At 34.2% G+C, this 18,070-nt stretch overlaps 2 protein-coding genes and 1 long non-coding RNA gene across 4 annotated transcripts; 1 reads left to right on the top strand and 2 right to left on the bottom strand.

Moving 5' to 3' along the window:
- Window positions 1-5: 5 nt before the first annotated feature.
- Window positions 6-3,170, bottom strand: LOC140839240 (uncharacterized). The gene is made up of 5 exons (XM_073205879.1): window positions 2,341-3,170; window positions 2,087-2,268; window positions 886-993; window positions 506-797; window positions 6-453 (listed from the first exon to the last, which is right to left on the bottom strand). Exons 1-5 carry the CDS (start codon window positions 3,168-3,170, stop codon window positions 6-8), a joined length of 1,860 nt encoding a protein of 619 aa, XP_073061980.1.
- Window positions 3,171-11,095: 7,925 nt separating this feature from the next.
- On the bottom strand, window positions 11,096-15,291 carry LOC140839520 (cytokinin dehydrogenase 9-like). Its single transcript, XM_073206274.1, has 5 exons — window positions 13,602-15,291; window positions 13,325-13,452; window positions 12,980-13,240; window positions 12,633-12,895; window positions 11,096-12,357 (listed from the first exon to the last, which is right to left on the bottom strand). Exons 1-5 carry the CDS (start codon window positions 14,269-14,271, stop codon window positions 12,024-12,026), a joined length of 1,656 nt encoding a protein of 551 aa, XP_073062375.1. The 5' UTR covers window positions 14,272-15,291; the 3' UTR covers window positions 11,096-12,023.
- On the top strand, window positions 14,899-16,024 carry LOC140839521 (uncharacterized). 2 transcript variants are annotated; one of them, XR_012119740.1, is made up of 4 exons: window positions 14,899-14,997; window positions 15,302-15,385; window positions 15,661-15,741; window positions 15,814-16,024. It is a non-coding gene; the product is annotated as an uncharacterized lncRNA (long non-coding RNA). The 2 variants fall into 2 exon arrangements; XR_012119739.1 differs by having other exon boundaries at window positions 15,661-16,024.
- The last annotated feature ends 2,046 nt before the right edge of the window (window positions 16,025-18,070 follow it).

Below are 18,070 nucleotides of genomic sequence, written 5' to 3'. Positions count from 1 at the left end.
CCTTGTCAATTTATGATGCTTGAGACAATGCCAAAAGTTTTTTTCTTCCGATCTCGAATAATCTTAATCCCAAGAATGTAACTTGCTTCTCCCAAATCTTTCATTTGTAATTTGCTCACTAGCCAATTATTTATGCTAGATAAAAGTTCCACATCATTCCCAATGAGCAAAATATCATCTACATAAAGAACTAATAAAACCACCTTCTGTCCTTTGATTTTCTTATATACACAAGGTTCACCTATGTTTTGATGAAAAACATAAGATTTTATAGCTTCATCAAATTTTATGTTCCATGATCTAGAAGCCTGCTTAAGTCCATAAATAGATCTTTGCAGCTGACAAACTTTCTGCTCTTGGCCTTTAACTACGAAACTTTCTGGTTTTACCATATGAATGGCTTCCTCAAGATGACCATTCAAGAAAGCCGTCTTAACGTTCATTTTTCCATATCTCATAATCATAATGAGCAGTAATGGATAAGAGAATCCAGATAGATTTTAACATGGCAACTGGAGAGAAAGTATCCTCATAGTCTACTCCTTCTTTTTGGGTATAACCCTTCGCCACTAATCTAGCCTTGAAAGTCTCGAATTTCCTATCGGGCCCTCTCTTTTTCTTGTAGACCCATTTGCTACCAATAGGCTTAATACCTTCAGGTTGATCTACCAGTATCCAGACCGAATTCAAGTACATAGACTCCATTTCGAGTTTCATGGTTTCTTGCCATTTTTCTTGATCAACGTCAACCATTGCCATATTATATTTCAATGGATCATCGCCACCTCCATCAGTGACTGCAACTTATGCTTCACCTATTTCACAATAGCGAATAGGCAATCTTATTTCCCTTTCACTATCTTGGTGGAGGCGGGGGTTTTGGACCTTGAGTATTGGTCTCCATCCTTTCTTGTTCAACAACTTTTGTTGGTATGAGGCTAATCTCATCAGCCAACAACTCTTCTAGAACTACTTTATTTCTGGGTTTGAAATCTGCAATATATTTATACTCAAGAAAAGTAGCATTTGTCGATAAAAACACTTTGTTTTTAGTAGCATTATAAAATAGACCTCCTATTGTCCCTTGGGATAGCCTACAAAAATACACACTTCTGAACGAGGTTCTAATTTTCCAGTCTTTCCCCTTAGCACATGTGCAGGACACCCCCACATGCAGAAGTGTCTCAAACTAGGTTTGTGACCATTCTACAACTCTAGGGGAGTTTTAGGGATTGACTTAGATGGAACGATATTCAAAATGTATAATGTTGTATCCAATGCATAACCCCAAAATGAGTTAAGCAGAGAAGAATAACTTAACATTGATCTCATCATGTCGAGCAAAGTTCGATTTCTTCTTTCGGCTACACCATTTTGTTGTGGTGTTCCAGGTGCCGTGAGCTGTGACAATATTTCATTTTCAATCAAGTGGTTCTTGAATTCATAATCCATGTATTCTCCTCCTCGATCTGATCGAAGAGTCTTGCTTGATTTTCGAGTTGATTTTCTACTTCAGCACGGAATTTTTTGAACTTTTCAAGATTTTCAGACTTTCTTTGCATTAAATATACATATCTGTATCTTGAATATTCATCAATGAAAGTGATGAAATATTCATAACCTCTCCTTGCTTTGATAATCAAAGGTCCATATACATCGGAATGTATAATATCTAGAGGTGTTTTACCTCTCTCACTTTTTGCCAAAAATTATCTTTTGGTCATCTTTCCTTCAAGGCAAGATTCACAGACTGGTAGAGTACTAAGTTTTAACTCTTTCAAAGGGCCATCCTTCACTAGTCTTTCTATCCTTTCTATATGAATATGACCAAGCCTTAAATGCCACAAATATGTATCATTATTTCATCAGAAAATTTTCATCTCTTAGGGGTTGGTTCAGCGACTTTGAACATTCCAATTTGAAGTAAATTATGTGAAATTGGCTTAATAAAAAAATAGATCATTCTCAACATAACCAGAACAAATATTCTTATCATTCTTATTAATTGAAACATAATCAATATCAAAATAAACATAAATAAATTGTTCATGCAACTTCGAAACTGAAATCAAATTGCGTTGGAAACCAGGAATAGAATAAACATTGTTCAAAATCAAATATTTATTATTCTTAAATGACAGTCGCATTGTCCCAACTTCCATTGCTGATAATCTTTCCCCGTTGCCTACTCTCATCATGAAAGCTCCCTCTTCAAGATCCTTGGACGACTCCAGCATCTGCAAAGAAACACAAACATGGTTAGATGCTCTTGAATCATTATCCAGCTTGAGAAATCATTCTCAACAAAGCATGTTTCCATGACTAGTAAATCTAATTTACCTTGTTTCTTCTTCTTTTTTCAACTCATCAAGGTACTTCTTACAGTTTCTTTTCCAATGGCCATCTACGTTCCAATGGAAACATTTTCCCTTTGGTTTGGGTTCTGCACCCTTCCAATTCTTCATTTGGATCTTTTTCTTGCCCTTAAAATTTCCCACATTTTTCTTCTTTTTATTCTTAGAAGAAGAAGCCATTCGCAAAGCCACATTAGGTTCAGCAACATTTGCCTTGCCATTGTTATCATCTATTAGATATTCATACCTTTGTAGCTCATTTAGGAGTTCTGTCATATTATGTGCCCTATGATTCATAACATAGTTTGTCCTGAATTGGAGAAAAGCAGGAGAAAGTGTCTCTAGGATCATGCCAACTTGAGTTTTTTCATCAATGTTCGCACCATTGATATCAGCATCCTTGAAATGATTAATCATTTTCAGCACATGCTCATGAACTAAAGAACCGTTCTTCATCTTGCTCATAACTGCTTTCACAGCTTCATAGCGTGCTTGTTCAGATGGACGTCTAAATATTTGTTGTAGAGATTCCATAATCTCTTTAACAGTCTCAAAGGCTTCATGCTTAGCACTAAGCACTTCTTTCATTGATGATAACAGGTAGCAGCGTGCCTTGTTGTTTGCAACAATCCAATTTTTATATCCTTGCGACACAGTCCTTGAAGCATTAGCTGGACGCACTGGAGGACAATCCTCCTTGAGGAAAAAATGGTAACTTTCATTGATCAAGAGGATATTCATGTTGCTTTTCCATTTAGAAAAATTTTCAGCAGTCAAAATTTGTGATGCAAGAAGAAGAAGAATAGGATTTGACATATTTTTTGAAAAATGAGACGAACTGACGTGTGGACGTCACCAATCACTGTAATTCTTCCATGCTTACTCTCTCGAACCAACGAACTGACGTGTGGGCGTCACCAAAAACCTTTTCGTATGTTTTGTAATAGCCAAGCCTGGTGTACGGTACGGTTTAAGATTTCGTATGTTTTTAGACTAATTGGTTGAGTTTAGTATAGTTTTGATATTAAGAGTTGTGATTATGGGTTATAGTATTGTTGGTTATAATTGTTTTGTGGCATTGTTGTTATTAGTTGATGGTAGTTGTATTGTATCAGTGTTTCGATTCGATTTTAGTTGCAAAAGAGTTTGTTTTGGCCGAGACCAGACCGCACCCGCAGTATTTTGAGCAGCGCACCCGCGGTCTTTATTGCAGCATTTTTGATGGATTGCCGAACAGACACCGCACCCGCGGTGTAATGGTTACCACACCCGCGGTGGAGGTACCACACCCGCGGTCGTCATTTTCAGGTTTCTGGTTGTGTTGCCGAGGGCACACCGCACCCGCGGTGCATGTTGGAGCGCACCCGCGGTGCATGAATAGTGAAAGCGTGTTTTTCGGTTTTAAGTGTTATAATGCAAGAGTTGGTCTCATTTTTCTCATTTCTTTCCCCCTTTTCTCGAATTTCTCTCCTTGGAGCTAGGGTTTCCTCATTTCCTTTCAATTCCTTTCTTTGATTCAAGCCTCTTGGTGGATTATTGTTGAGAGAACTAAGTTATTATTGGTTCAAGGAGCTAAGGTAAGCATTTTGGTTTAGTTATTCTTGATTTTGGTATGAGAGATGATATGGGTTTGTGGATTGTGTTGGTTTTATGGCTTCTATGGTATTGTTGTTGGATTATTGAGATGTTGATGGTGTAATTTATGGTTTATTGTTGTAGGTGGTGAACCAAGAGTTTAGATTCAAGTGTTCTATTGGTTGTAAGTGGAATTTCATTCTTTGTGCTCACATGATGATATATGTATTGTATTTCAATGGTTTTAATGTGCTATTCCCTTCATTTGATCATGATTATTATTTGATACACTTGTTATATATATTGGAGGCATTTTATGTCTCAATTGTGTTAAAAGGAATACAAGAGATTAGAGTCTTCAAAGTGTTTGATAAAACGCCAAAGAGATAGCTCAAATGATTTATGGATTGATAGATACATAATCAGAGATTGCATGCAATTAGTTGATCAACGACCATAGGCTTATATTGTAGGGACCCGGACGCTGATCATCTTCTTAATCTTCTTGGGATTTAATTATCAGTTCTGATAAATAGGGTCTAAAAATTTTTCTTTTTAAAATGTAAATGCGGAAGGTAATGGAATCTAAATAATATACATCTCAGTATAAAATACATTTCAATATAAAAGTACAATACTGTACAATCTAAGTCTAAGGTTCGATTACTAAGTTCAAGTAATAAACCAAATCTACAGTAAGTCCGGAATCACCACGCTAACTCTTCTTCTCTCCTCATCCTCTTGACCCCGATCCAGCCCCACCTGTTGTCATGCACACATACAAAACAAAACAACAGCCGGATAACTCCGGTGAGAATAAATCCCAGTATAAAACATGGTAAGCATGTATAGAAACAATCTAAATCTTAAAACATGCTATCATGATCATATTCAAAAGTAATAGATTTCATTATCTATGAAATCTAATCAAAATAAGCATGCAACTCCATTCAGATAAACATGCAATTTAAATCAAATCATATAAACATGCTGTCATAACTGAAAGCAATACACATGGGTTTCATAGTCTATGAAACCATATCCATAAACACATGCAGTTCTAGTCAAATCATGTCTAGACTCGACTCAACTATAACTCTAGGGATCCCGATGTGAATAAGACGATCTATCACCTACCATCCCAATCGAGGTGACAGTACGTCTTATTCCTAGACTTCGGCCTGATCTGTATCCACATCTACAATAGGAGAATGATCTTCCCCTAAGCTATGATATCACCGAACATCTAGAAGTTTGACGGATCTGTCAAGACTCCCTATCTTAAATGCAATACATATAAATCTATAAACAAAGCAGTAGCATATCAGCATATAAACAAAGCATATTCATATCAGAATATAACATTAATCTAGTATGTGATTTTGTTGGGAAACTCAAATAGGATCTTATTTGAGTTATGTCTTTCCATATATCACATGAATTATACCTTTGTCGTCCCGGTCTGACGATGACAATGATCTGTATTCAAATCTGTCCATATCAATCTGAAATGACAATATCGAATACGCTGTGTCAGTGAATAATTTAATACACAATCTGTTCTGATCAATACTCAACTCAGTACATAATCTGATCAATATCTGAACACGACACAATTCAATTCATATCATCGACATCACTATATAATCGAAATCATATCTGAATCTGATCAATCTAAATCACTACTGAATCTGATCAATATCAATCTACTAATGTTTCGACGGCATAGCAATACAATCTGAATAACCCCGTCAATCTGAACATCACAAATATAATTCTAGAACCCGTAATCTGTGTCAATACAATTCATAATCTGAATATTAACGCAATTCTGATATAGAATCTCAGTCAATATCTTTCAAAAATCATAACAATTACAGAAACAGTCTGTTCTTTAATCTGACTTCAATTTTATAATGTCTACGGTAGCAGAAACATCATATCTGAATCACATGCAATTCTAGCAACATCATATTTCCAAAACATCTCAAAACGTAATAAAACTTACGTCCTTGTGTAGCTCGTGTCGAGAGGAACACAATACTACGTTCGGATTTGAATTCTGATAGACGGATATTTCACAATCGCAAGTCTAAAAGGCGTAAGGATTTTTCTCTCAAAAATATCGCCCCTTTTCTGAATTTCTGATGAATTTACGTGTCATCCCCATATATATATTGCATGCAAAATCTGGCAACGTGGCTTCATTATTCATGCTCCACGCATGACCGCAGGTGCGGTCATGACATGCACCGCGGGTGCGGTCGTGCAATGCCTATCCTGGCATTTCTCGAAAGCTCAGACCGCGGGTGCGGTCCTTCCAATACCGCGGGTGCGGTGTCGGCACCGCGGGTGCGCTCTGACTAGCACCGCGGGTGCGGTCTTGCCATTTCCAAAAACACCAACTTTCTGCCACTCAACCGCGGGTGCGGTCTTGTCTGGCACCGCGGGTGCGGTGTGGCTTCGGCCTTTCTTGCAAAAATCCATCATTGCATGACCGCGGGTGCACTCCTGTTCTGAGCGCGGGTGCGGTCTTGCAAACCCTATTTTCTCATGTCTTTTCTTCCCTCATTGCCTGTCATGCATTCCCATATCTTCCGAGTCTCATATTAATGAAGATTAATAATCTTGGTTTATCAATTCTATAATTCCTGGGCATTACATATATCCCTCAGAGTTATCGATTTATATCGATGGGATATAGGTAAGAGACAGAGATACTATATAGATATCAATCCAACAGAGAAAAGACAAATACCATCTTATTGTTATATTGCTATGTTATTCATGTTTTAGAGTCGATGGTATTTAATGTTTTCAAAGTCATGATTTTCAGAGTATGCTATGTATCATTGCTATGTAAGAGTTCCACTTGCTGAGTTTTATACTCATTTCAGTTATTTCATGTGATGCAGATAAGAGCGACGGACCGGGACGTTGATTGTGGGCCGGAGTCATATGCATACCAAAGATGGAAGGAAGAAGATATTTTGATGACATTTTGGACATGATCATAAGAATGATATTTTGCTTTTTGATGTATCATTTTATTGATCATGTGTATACTTTTGATTATTTATGAAATGCATTTTGAATTCTTGTTCCATTTTAAGGAAAAATTTTAATTTCTGTTGCTATTTTATTAAAACCGGTCAGAGGTGTCACATGTTTCTATATTGCTCTTTTTTTTTTCCCTCTGACCGGTACACTGATATATTTCTCTATTTATAAATCTCATTGAGAAAAATCAAGAAAAATATATCATGGTGTACATTTTTCTCAATTTGTTAAGATTTTTCATCCCAAAATCATATCTTTTCAACAAGTTTTTGTTTAAATTTAATATCTCTTCCCTCTTTCTAGGGAAGTGATTTACGTGATTGAAGTGGAGGAAGTGTGGGCGTCACCAAAAACCTTTTCGTATGTTTCTATATTGCTCATTTCCTTTTTTTCCCTCTGACCGGTACACTGATATATTTCTCTATTTATAAATCTCATTGATAAAAATCAAGAAAAATATATCATTCTGTACATTTTTCTCAATTTGTTAATATTTTTCATCTCAAAATCATATCTTTTCTATATATATGATATAAAACAAGTTTTTGTTTAAATTTAATATCACTTCCCTCTTTTTAGGGAAGTGATTTACGTGATTGAAGTGGAAGAATCATGATCTACTCCACTACTCAATCTATTATTATATTATATATAACATTCCGTATCCTTTTATATATATATATATAGTATAACAAGGATCACCATGAATAGTTGAGAAGATCTCATCTCCATCATAATTCAGAATTAGTTTCTCAAATATTTATCTAATAAATATTTCAAAGAGAAAATAATTGATATTAATAATTCAAAATTAAATATTTGGAATGTATATCCTTTTGTGATCTCTATCACAAATTATTGTTTGAAAATTAATTCAAAATTAATTGATTGAGATGAGATAAAGGTATCACAAAAGAAAAAAACATTTTTTTTTACGATTTTCCAAAAAAAATTGAAATTGAGCAATGACTTAAAATTCAAAAATTATAGGTTAGTAAATCTATTATATATCATAAGTGTTCGAAGTAAATCGGAGATGACATGGGAAAACTTGGAATTGCACTCTTGAAAAAATAGATATAAAATTACTCAACAAAAATGAATAGTCCGTTGATATAGTCACTTGAAAAAATGATAGTGACTATATCAACGGACTATATCAACGTTGAAAAAATAGATATAAATTTACTCAACAAAAATGAATAGTCCATAATTAAAGCTAGGTATTTTTCGCCTAACCTCTTTAATTATATCTTTTTCCTTAACTCTCTTTGATTCTCTAATGAATAATATGTTTATGATCTAATCATAAATTTAGCGCTCTTATTATTCAAGTCCGGAATCAACACTTAAATAAACATGCATATCCTCATGTATATAACACTTATACAAATATTAAATTAAAGATCCCCCAACTTTAATTTCTAATGGCGGACATATTTAGATCATTATATTTTAAATAATATCCTCATGTATATAACACTTATACAAATATTTAAAACACATAATAATAATCTTGGGATTTCAGATATTTATAAATCATCAAATTAACATGCATGCAAAAACAATATTAAAATATTTCTCACATTAATTAAATTATTTGATTTTGGGACAAATACCAACAGGTTGATAGTAGAAAGTGGTCAATAGTAGAAAGTACATACCAACACACATAAGTGTACAACTATGTGCGGGTTATGGCAAAGCTAAAGAAGAAAATTTTTGAACAACACATGCATCAACCTACTCGAGCATGGGTTGAAAATCCTGAAATATATGTAGAATCACGAAAATTAAAGAAAAATCCAAATTTTGAATCGTATCGGTTCCAAGCTCGATTTTCATGATTTCAAACATAGAAGGACTATTTTTTTTTTTTTTTTTGTATTTTTAAAGGCTTTTCAAGGGAAGTATCAAATATTGAAACCCAAATTCATGGAAAAGAGACTTTTGACGCTATACATTGGAATCGAAACCAGCCCAAACCAATTAGAAAGTGGTTTGGGTTGGTTCTTTAAAAATGAACCGGGACCGGAAAGATTTTCCACGCGTAATCTAAACCGGAACCGTAGCGGGTACCGGTTTACTTTTTAAAAAAATTAAAAAAATGTTACAAGTTGTTCCACATATATATCTTGGGCCCAACGAGTCTAACAGCTCTTTGGCCAAATCTGCAGAATTAAATTGCAGATTGGCCCCCAAATTGTAATTTATTTTAGTTACATATTAGTCTTTTTTTTATTATTATAAATAGATATTCATTTGTTACAAATTCTATCATTCTCTCAACTTCAATTATCTTATTTCTAAATTCTAACTTCTAACAATTATTGTAATTTTGTATGGTTTAATTCAATTATTTCAATTCAATGGTCTCACCAACTTTATTTATCATTTTTCCGCCATATAATTTATTTTGTTTGTATTCTAAATAATTTACTATTTTTCTTGATGGCCTCTTATTCAAGCCATTGTGGTGGTGCTCGTAGAAGTGGTGCTAATGTTAACATGATTATATATGGAATTTCAAGAAAATTTGAACTTCGAGAATTATTTTGGTGACGATTTTGATGGCAGAAATGGAGAGGAACATTTGGCTGGCGTCGTCGGGGGCATTGGAGATTTAATTGGTTCAACTGGGACAACCACCACGACTGAGAGTAGGGCGTCTAGACGTACAAAACAAAGAAAAATTTGGGATCACTCTGAAATCCACAAAAACAAGGTATCAATGATTTTGTTGCAATTTGTGAAGTATGTAAAACTTCTTTTGAATATATAACAGGTGGTTCCAATTGTAACACCAGAACGTTCAGAAAACACTTGATTAGAAAACATTATTTTGATGAAGAAAATTTACAACCATGTGATAGAGGACCAACTTAACAACAAATTAATCCTAGGACTATATCAAATTTTGTAATAACCGCTAAATTTTCTTGTAGAGCTCTTGTTAGATTTGTAATTAGATATGAACTACATTTTATTTATTTGTGAATATGATGATTTTATCAAACTTATCACCACTATCCAACCAGGTTTTCTTAATGTTTCTAGTTATACACTTGACAATATTTTGAAACTTATACATAATATAAAAATATTAGTTGACCCTCTTTCAAAAATTAAGTGCATAGTTAGTTTGACAACTAATGTTAATTTAGTGTTTAAAATTAATCTTATCTTGTCATTACATGTCATTAAATTTTTATATATGGTGTTTGCAAAAAAAGAATTTTAGCACTGGAATATTTCGATGAAACTCACACTAGTTACACAATTGCTAGATATATCATAAATATTTGTAGATAACATCATGTTGAGAATATAATTATGTCCTTACCTTAGACAATGCATCAAACAATAATATTGCGATAAGAAAATTAAATATCATTATCAAACCAAAGTTAAATGGTGAATTATTTCATGATAGATGTGCATGTCATATAATTAACTTATGTATTAAAGACGGTTTCTCTGATAATAGTTGCAATTCGGCAGAAAAATTCAAATCTTGTGGTAAATTGATGCGTCAAGAAAGATATGATAAAGAATTTAAACATTTATGTGAAAATAATCGTGTTAAACATAAAATGTTTCTTACTATCATTAAAAGTCAGTTGGAATTCTCTTTATCATTTGTTTAATACAATATTATCATATAAAAATTTGCTCCATCCGTTTTATAATTTCATTGTTGCGTCTTCTTTTCAAGTTGAAGAAATTGATTGAGATCTTATTACTAAATGTATTGCTTTATTAGAAATATTTTAAGCTACAACTCAAAATTTTATGGTGTTATTATCCTATCACTCCCCTTTTCGTTATTTTTATTTTGAATATGTTCTATAAATTTTTTTGAATATAGAGATTTTATTACAATTTTATTAAGCATGGAAGAGAAATTAAAAAATATTCGAAGGTAATCCCCATGTACTGATGTACTTGTCTAGCAATTTTATTAGACCCAAGTCAAAATCAGCGGTCATTAGAATTTTTTTTAAAAATATTATGGTATATTTAGTATTAACGATTCAAGCGATGCAATCCCTTCATAAAAATGTTTGAATTGTATTCAAAAGTCATCATGGTGGACATGACTGAGCGGCTACCTGAGCGTTTGTCTCCTGCAACAAGAGATGCTTTGGTCAGAGTAAATATGGAAGCTCTTGTTACCGGCGACAACGTTGTGCTGACTGAAGGCTTTGGAGTTACAAATGACACAACCATTAGGATTTCATGTGCAGGTGATTTCACCGACATGGAGGCAAAGTTGCATGATGCCCAAGAATATGAAGATTTAGATGATAAAAATTCTGGACCGTATGCTTCTTTTGAAGTCATTCCAGAAGTTGGTAAAACCAATGTAAAGGCAATGAGAATGTTGAGCCGCATGTGACCCCACCTGGAGATTCTTGTGAAGCAACATATATGGAGGCTTCTCCCACAGCTGACGAAGTTACAAGGGCTGGAGGATTTAGAGCTACAGATGATATCAGTAGTTTCCTTCCAGTTGCAAGTGATTTCACTGATTTTGAGGCCCATATTCGTGATGTTGAAGACTATGAAGATTTAGAGAAAGATACTGCTCGGCCTGGTCTTGGCTGGACTAATGATTCAACATGAATATTTTGCAATCACAAGTTTATGCTGAATAACTTGTTGTTTGTGATAGATACTGCTTCATTCTACTTAAAAGTCCTTTTTAAATGTTCAAGTGATCTGTCTGTCAATGATTTCTGATTTCCTTTATGGACTTGCAGCTGATTCTGCCCTACTTTTGAGAACAATGCGTTTTATCTTTGTAATAGCTCTTTAAACATTAACTATAATCTAATTTAATATACTCTATAGTAAGATTAAGGAAGCATAAAAGCGAATTTTTGCTTTTATCTCTGAGATCAGTAGTTAATATAAGTGGGAAATGCAAATATGTTGAGCCGTAACTGAGATTGAGAATTTGAAGTTCTACGTCATTTACATTTATGAAGCTTTATCAACGTGCCTTGAGCTATAACACAAACTGATGCATCTTTAAGGTTGCTGTTGGTCAAAGGAATGTACTCTTTGAAAGATTCCTTGTCCAGGAGCTAAAATTGCGAGGGGATCATAAGTCAATTTCCTTCTGAAGAATGCTTCCCAGTGAATGCCAAAGTGAGCTTTCCACTCTTCTTGAGAGCTATAATGAGGCAAGTACTGTTTGATACCAAGATCTGACTTTTCACAAAATTTTAGAATTTTGTTGTTTTGGGACAAAATGTGGTCTAGACCGTCTTTTCCGGTGGAAGATGGTCTTGCCGAAGATAGGAATGCGACTAGGTAGAAAACATCTTCCTCGGGTGTAATTAAAGATGTTTCCTTTTCCCACCTGCGAGAATGAAAATGCTCCAAATCAAAGAACATATTTTGGAACAAGATGTGATTTTAGTGAAATTATGATCTCTTTTTGATTTGTTACTAGAAAGTGGTGATTGTAATCTAATTAGCATAAGTTGGAAGAATTTTAGCCCTTAGGCTATTGTGTCTGGTATTGTGCAAGCCTTTATAACGTAGCCTCGAAAATATTGTGTTGTTTTTACGTTTTCTCTTCACTTCTAATATTTAAAATTCATTTTAGAGGTTTATGTGTTCTAAGATTGGTACCTCGATTTGTCTATTGGATAGATCAGTACAGGGCCGTTGCTGGTGTCATTAATGATGTTCCCGAAAACTTCTTGCGCGAAGATATGAATCTTGCTTCTTGGAATGAGAAGATTTAGCCATGGGTGCGGTATTTCCCACAAACCCTTTTCTTGGAGTTTTATTTCAGACACATGAACTCTGTCTAGAAAATCTACATAAGAAACTTCTGACAGGAAGAGAGTGGAAGGGATGTTACTTAACCCCGATAAAAGGGTATCAATATCCTGCATTTTGAAGAACAGTAGAGAAGACTAAGCAACTTTTGACCATATTTTAAGTTGTACTGAATATGAAATAAAGTTTCTTGCCTTATCGATATGATCTGTCTCATCCGGATTAAAGTATTTTGCAACTTCAAGGCAAAATAGAATTTTACCATCGGAAATGAACTGGTTGGCCTGGACTGGATCTTTGGGATTGAAAGATGATCTCCAGTTATTTAGTAAACCAGTTCTATTTATAATGACAAATCCTTCTATATAATCAAAAGATCCTTCAGCAGATATTAAAAGCTCCTGGTCGTGGGTGAATAAAGTAAAGTCCGAATAAAGTGCCCTGATCCATTTAACCTATGAGAAGAGGTATTTTTTAAATTACGAAATGATGGCTATAAAATGTATTGTGACTTTTGCAATGACCTTTATGCATAGTACCATTTTGGGTGCTGGCTCAAGGGCGATTCTGGCTTTGGTGATGATACCGAATTGTCCAAGTCCTCCAAGTACAGCATGGAAGAGGTCGGTATTATTATTTTTTGAACAAGTTACCACTTCTCCCCTGCCTACATAAAATGAGTAAGATGAGCACCTTTTATTTTTTTCGCCCGCATTAATACATTTAGTTGTCAAAATACTCTTGCGCATAAACCATAAATTTGTTTGTATCACTTTTATATCACCAGAAATGGTGCATTGCATGTATAGCTCCAACCTGTGACTACTTCTAGTTGGTAGACATTGTTGATCTGTGGTCCGTGCCGAAATGCTTGCCCACTGATTCCAGCATTTGATAAAGTGCCCCCAACTGTGAGATGAAGATAATCAGTCCATGATTTTGGAGCCAATCCTTTTTCAAGACTAGCATGGAGGATGCTAATCCAAAGTTGTCCAGCTGATACATCGACATAGGGACATTTTCCAATGTGAAAACTTATTTCTGGCATCTGTAGAGATTCCATGTTAATAACAACACCACCATATGCCTGTGCTTGGCCTTCCAGGGAGTGACCACGTCCTCTAGCTGCAACTGTAAGTTGTGAACTTTTATCCATACAAAAAATATATTTAATGATAGAGGAAATATCGGAAATGGATTTTGGATATAAAACTGCTGATGGCATTAGATGGTATCTATTGCCAAAGTCCTTGGCTGCATGATCGATGTTCTCAAAACTTAAGTGCCCATCAAATGTCAGGATTCCTATTGTAGATTGCATGATCGATGGGACCAAGTGTGGAGACTCAGTAGTGGAAACAAAGTTGTGGTTAGAAAAAGGGTGCTCTCTATGGATTGCGAAGCCATGCAAGAAAAATAGTAGAACTCTGAAGACTAGAACTTTTTGTTTGAAGCTGTTATGATATTTAGAGTAAACATGTCTCATAGTTCTACAAATTGAAGGGGAATGAAGAGAATATTATATTTTGAATAATAAACTAAGAAGTGAACAATATGGAAGAGACTTTAAAGAGTGGTTTAAGCAGTTAAGAAATGCTTTGAAGTGGATATGGTAGAATATTGTTTAGGAATGAGCGCTTGAGGATTTCTCTTAGCCATCCTTAATTTCTTAATGGAGATGTATATATAGAAGAAAAAGGAGACCTACCACTTTACAGGATCAGCTTTGATTTTATACTATGCTACACCTAGTATTAAACCGAAGCAAATTCATTTCAGTTGGGTCATGTGCGACATGCGTGAGCAGATACGGATCCAGAAATTTGAGATACGAAAAGAGATGAGAAGATGGGATATGAGGTGAGTTACAATTGAATCTTCGGGGGAAAAATATGCACATATACTTTTTTAGCTTTCTTGAGTAAACAGATTGGTACCATTATACCCCAGTAGTAAGTCCATTGTTTCAGTACTTTCTAACTTCAATTTGGCCAAATACGATTCTGCATTCTTTTGTACGATAAATGTACTATATTCTCAAGGTACTTGCCTTTTTTACTATGGATTCAATGAGTTCCATTCACCTCCAATTTCTACCCTCCATTGATTGTACAAACTGATGTCATACTCCATGAAAAACTCAGGTTCGCTGGAGATCGAAAACTTAAGACGGCCCCTACTGGATGCCTCAGAGTCATCACTGAAACAGAAAGTGAGAATCCTGTTTTAGCTTTTTGCCTCTTCTGCGATGTAAGTTTTTGGCCAAATATGCCTAGTATTCTTTTTTCTTTAGCTTTTTCTTGAAAAAGTAAAGGCCCGAATACTCTGCACTTTAAACACAAAAAAGTCCATGTTTGATCATATTTTATTAGTCCAGTTGCTTAAAACTCCATCAAGCATATTGTTTACTTACTTTTTCTTTGACCGGAAAAATTGTTGTTTGACTTTGATAGTTATTCAGATTAGAAGAATTGTATCATTTGCATGGTTTGATATTGTGTTATATGTTTGGATAGAAAACTATACAAGGCATATCTGGTGGCACTGTTTTATCATCAAGTAACCTTCCTATGCGTGCAATGTAAAACGTCTAAGCTCTTGTAAATAAAGTTGAATGCTTATGTCTCTGAGTTTATTTAAAAAAGTCCCCAGTTTTAACTCAAGAACCAAGATAACCCTGGTTTTAACTCAGTATTGTTTTATGATTTAGTTACACTAATTTTTAGCATTTGGCTTGAGATCCGAGGAAGACGCAACCATATGACTTTTTGTGCGATGACATTCAATATTTACACGACTTCTACATAATTTCTCTCATTTAGTGTTGTACTTGAGAATCGAAAACTATGTATAAAAACTGTGGTTTTGTATGCAGTTGCGGTTCAAGATTTACTAAACATCAATGGAGTTTTACTTTTGTGTGTAGTCTGTTTTAAGCGTTATAAGGTCGAATCAGGTAAAAGTGATAGCCCTCTCTGCTTTCGACATCTGTTTGACAATGCTGAAGTGGGGCCTGGTTGTATATCAGGGGGATAGGACACATGATCAAATGTAAAGTTGTGGATGTGAAGATCACAATATGAATGTGGGTAACACCGAAAAAAAGGACTTAGTTATCCTTAATTTTGGCTTTTGCATGGTTGGATTCCAGCACCAGAACCAAGTTTTTTCATGCTTTCTCCCATGGTGTGGATGATCCCTTCAAGCCTTCTTTGCTTTATAGTTTTTTCCATTGTCACAAGTTTGGTTACGACATAAATTTGTTTCTGACAACAATTATATTTATTTGTCATATGCATGTTTCATCCCAACGTTTAATGACATCCGGGCATGCATTGCATGCTTACATAATTACGTCTAAGTATTAAAATTTAATGTGCAACTTTTTATTTCTTTGTAAAACACGTGCAATATTTTGTTGGTGAATAATCGGAAAGGTAAATCTATCTCGTCATTCTTAAGGTAATGTGTAACTATCTAAGTACCAAAGTTTCTCCACTTAAATTGGACTGGTTATGCAGTTATGCTACACATTTTGATACATGGTCACATTTAAATAACGTGAGAATTTCACATTTTAAAGTATTTTTTCCAGCAATATGTAGCGATATACTCGATTGTGGAAAAGTTTTAAAATGAGATGGACCGGTCCCAAATTATACAAACATTTGAGAATATAGAGAGGCACACGTGTTTCTGAAATATGAGCTGTACCTACTTTTTGGACACAAACTGAATATGTGGCGGAGGACATTGTTGATTTATCGGTTTTCTTGTGTTCAAAATATAGCAGAAGCTTATTTTTTTTTTAAATTTTGACATTCAAAATATTATCTTGGACACTCGTATGGTTTAAATTAAAAAAAACATTCATAGGAAGTTTATAATTTACCTACTAAATCACTCGGCACCAACTACTTCAATGTTAGCGGATGTAGATTTTGTTGAATTCTATACAAACTTTTGAGTGCAATTTAGAAGAAAAACAAGTAATCCAGTCGTAGACTGGATTAAGAGATTGAGGAAAGAAGATTTTGAAGAAGATATTTTCACATCGGAGAACAAAAATTGAGAGGCGGCTCAAAACCTTGAAAAATAGGAGTGGCCGAATTTTTCGAGAGAAGGGAGTGCAATTTTCAAAAATTGCAAAGAAGAGAATAGAGGTTAGTGGAGGCTAGCATTGCTTAAAACAAAAGCCTTAACATAATTACCTTAATTGTAGCTTTATGTTCCATAATTAACATTAAATGGTTTGATTAAATAATTGGACTAGCCTAACTAGCTTAATTAATTATATCAAAGTTCATTAAGAACTTTAATTATTTAGTATGTTTCCAAGCCCATTAAACATACTTCCAACTACATTAAATTTAATATTTAATAAACTCAACTTGTGAGTTTAATAATTTAAATTATCAAATTTTATAAATTCAATTCCTTGAATTTATTCTTTCCGAATTTTAAATATCATAAATTCAACTTCTTGAATTTACTATCTCATAAATTCAACTCATTGAATTTATTATCTCAAAGTTGAATTATCATAAATTCAACTCCTTGAATTTACTATATCATAATTTTATATAAATTCAACTCCTTGAATTTATTCTCTCAAAATTTAATTATCATAAATTAAACTCCTTGAATTTACTAAATCATAATTTTATATAAATTCAACTCCTTCAATTCATTATCTCAAAATTTAATTATCTTAAATTCAACTCCTTGAATTTATTCTCTCAACGGGAACAAAATGATTCACTACTTGTGTGACCCTCAATTGTTCAGAGATACAGCTAGTCGTGTGTTCACAACTCACTGTGATTCAGAATATTCTCCTTTATTCAGGCTTATCTTAATTTATCTAATTCCATGCACCAACATTTGATCATAAGAATGTCAGAAATCATTTTCTGATAAAACCCATTGAATAATAGTAAGAGCGTATAGTAACATCGCCCCCATGATTCCCTAGGTATCGCTGATAGTATCTGCAGGAACCAGTCGGTTATTATTAACGTACATTACAGTCTCTTCATCTCATATATCCCGATCAAATATGCAACTATTGGTTCATCGAGGCTTTCATATTAAATTCGATAGCTGTGTGATACAATCATGAAATATTCACAGTGTCATCGTATGCACAACTAGAGAACTTTTTCTCTAATGTACATCTCACACTCTAGCCAGAGACTTCATGCACTAGTATCTCGTTATATCACATAGGATATCCACACTCATAGGTGAGTGGTGAATCCCCGACTACAATGTATTGACTCCTA

This window comes from Primulina eburnea, chromosome 8 (assembly GCF_022965805.1).
Source record: "Primulina eburnea isolate SZY01 chromosome 8, ASM2296580v1, whole genome shotgun sequence".
Taxonomy (NCBI): domain Eukaryota; kingdom Viridiplantae; phylum Streptophyta; class Magnoliopsida; order Lamiales; family Gesneriaceae; genus Primulina; species Primulina eburnea.
Note: the sequence above shows the minus strand (reverse complement) of the source record. Positions and strands in the feature narration are given on the sequence as shown.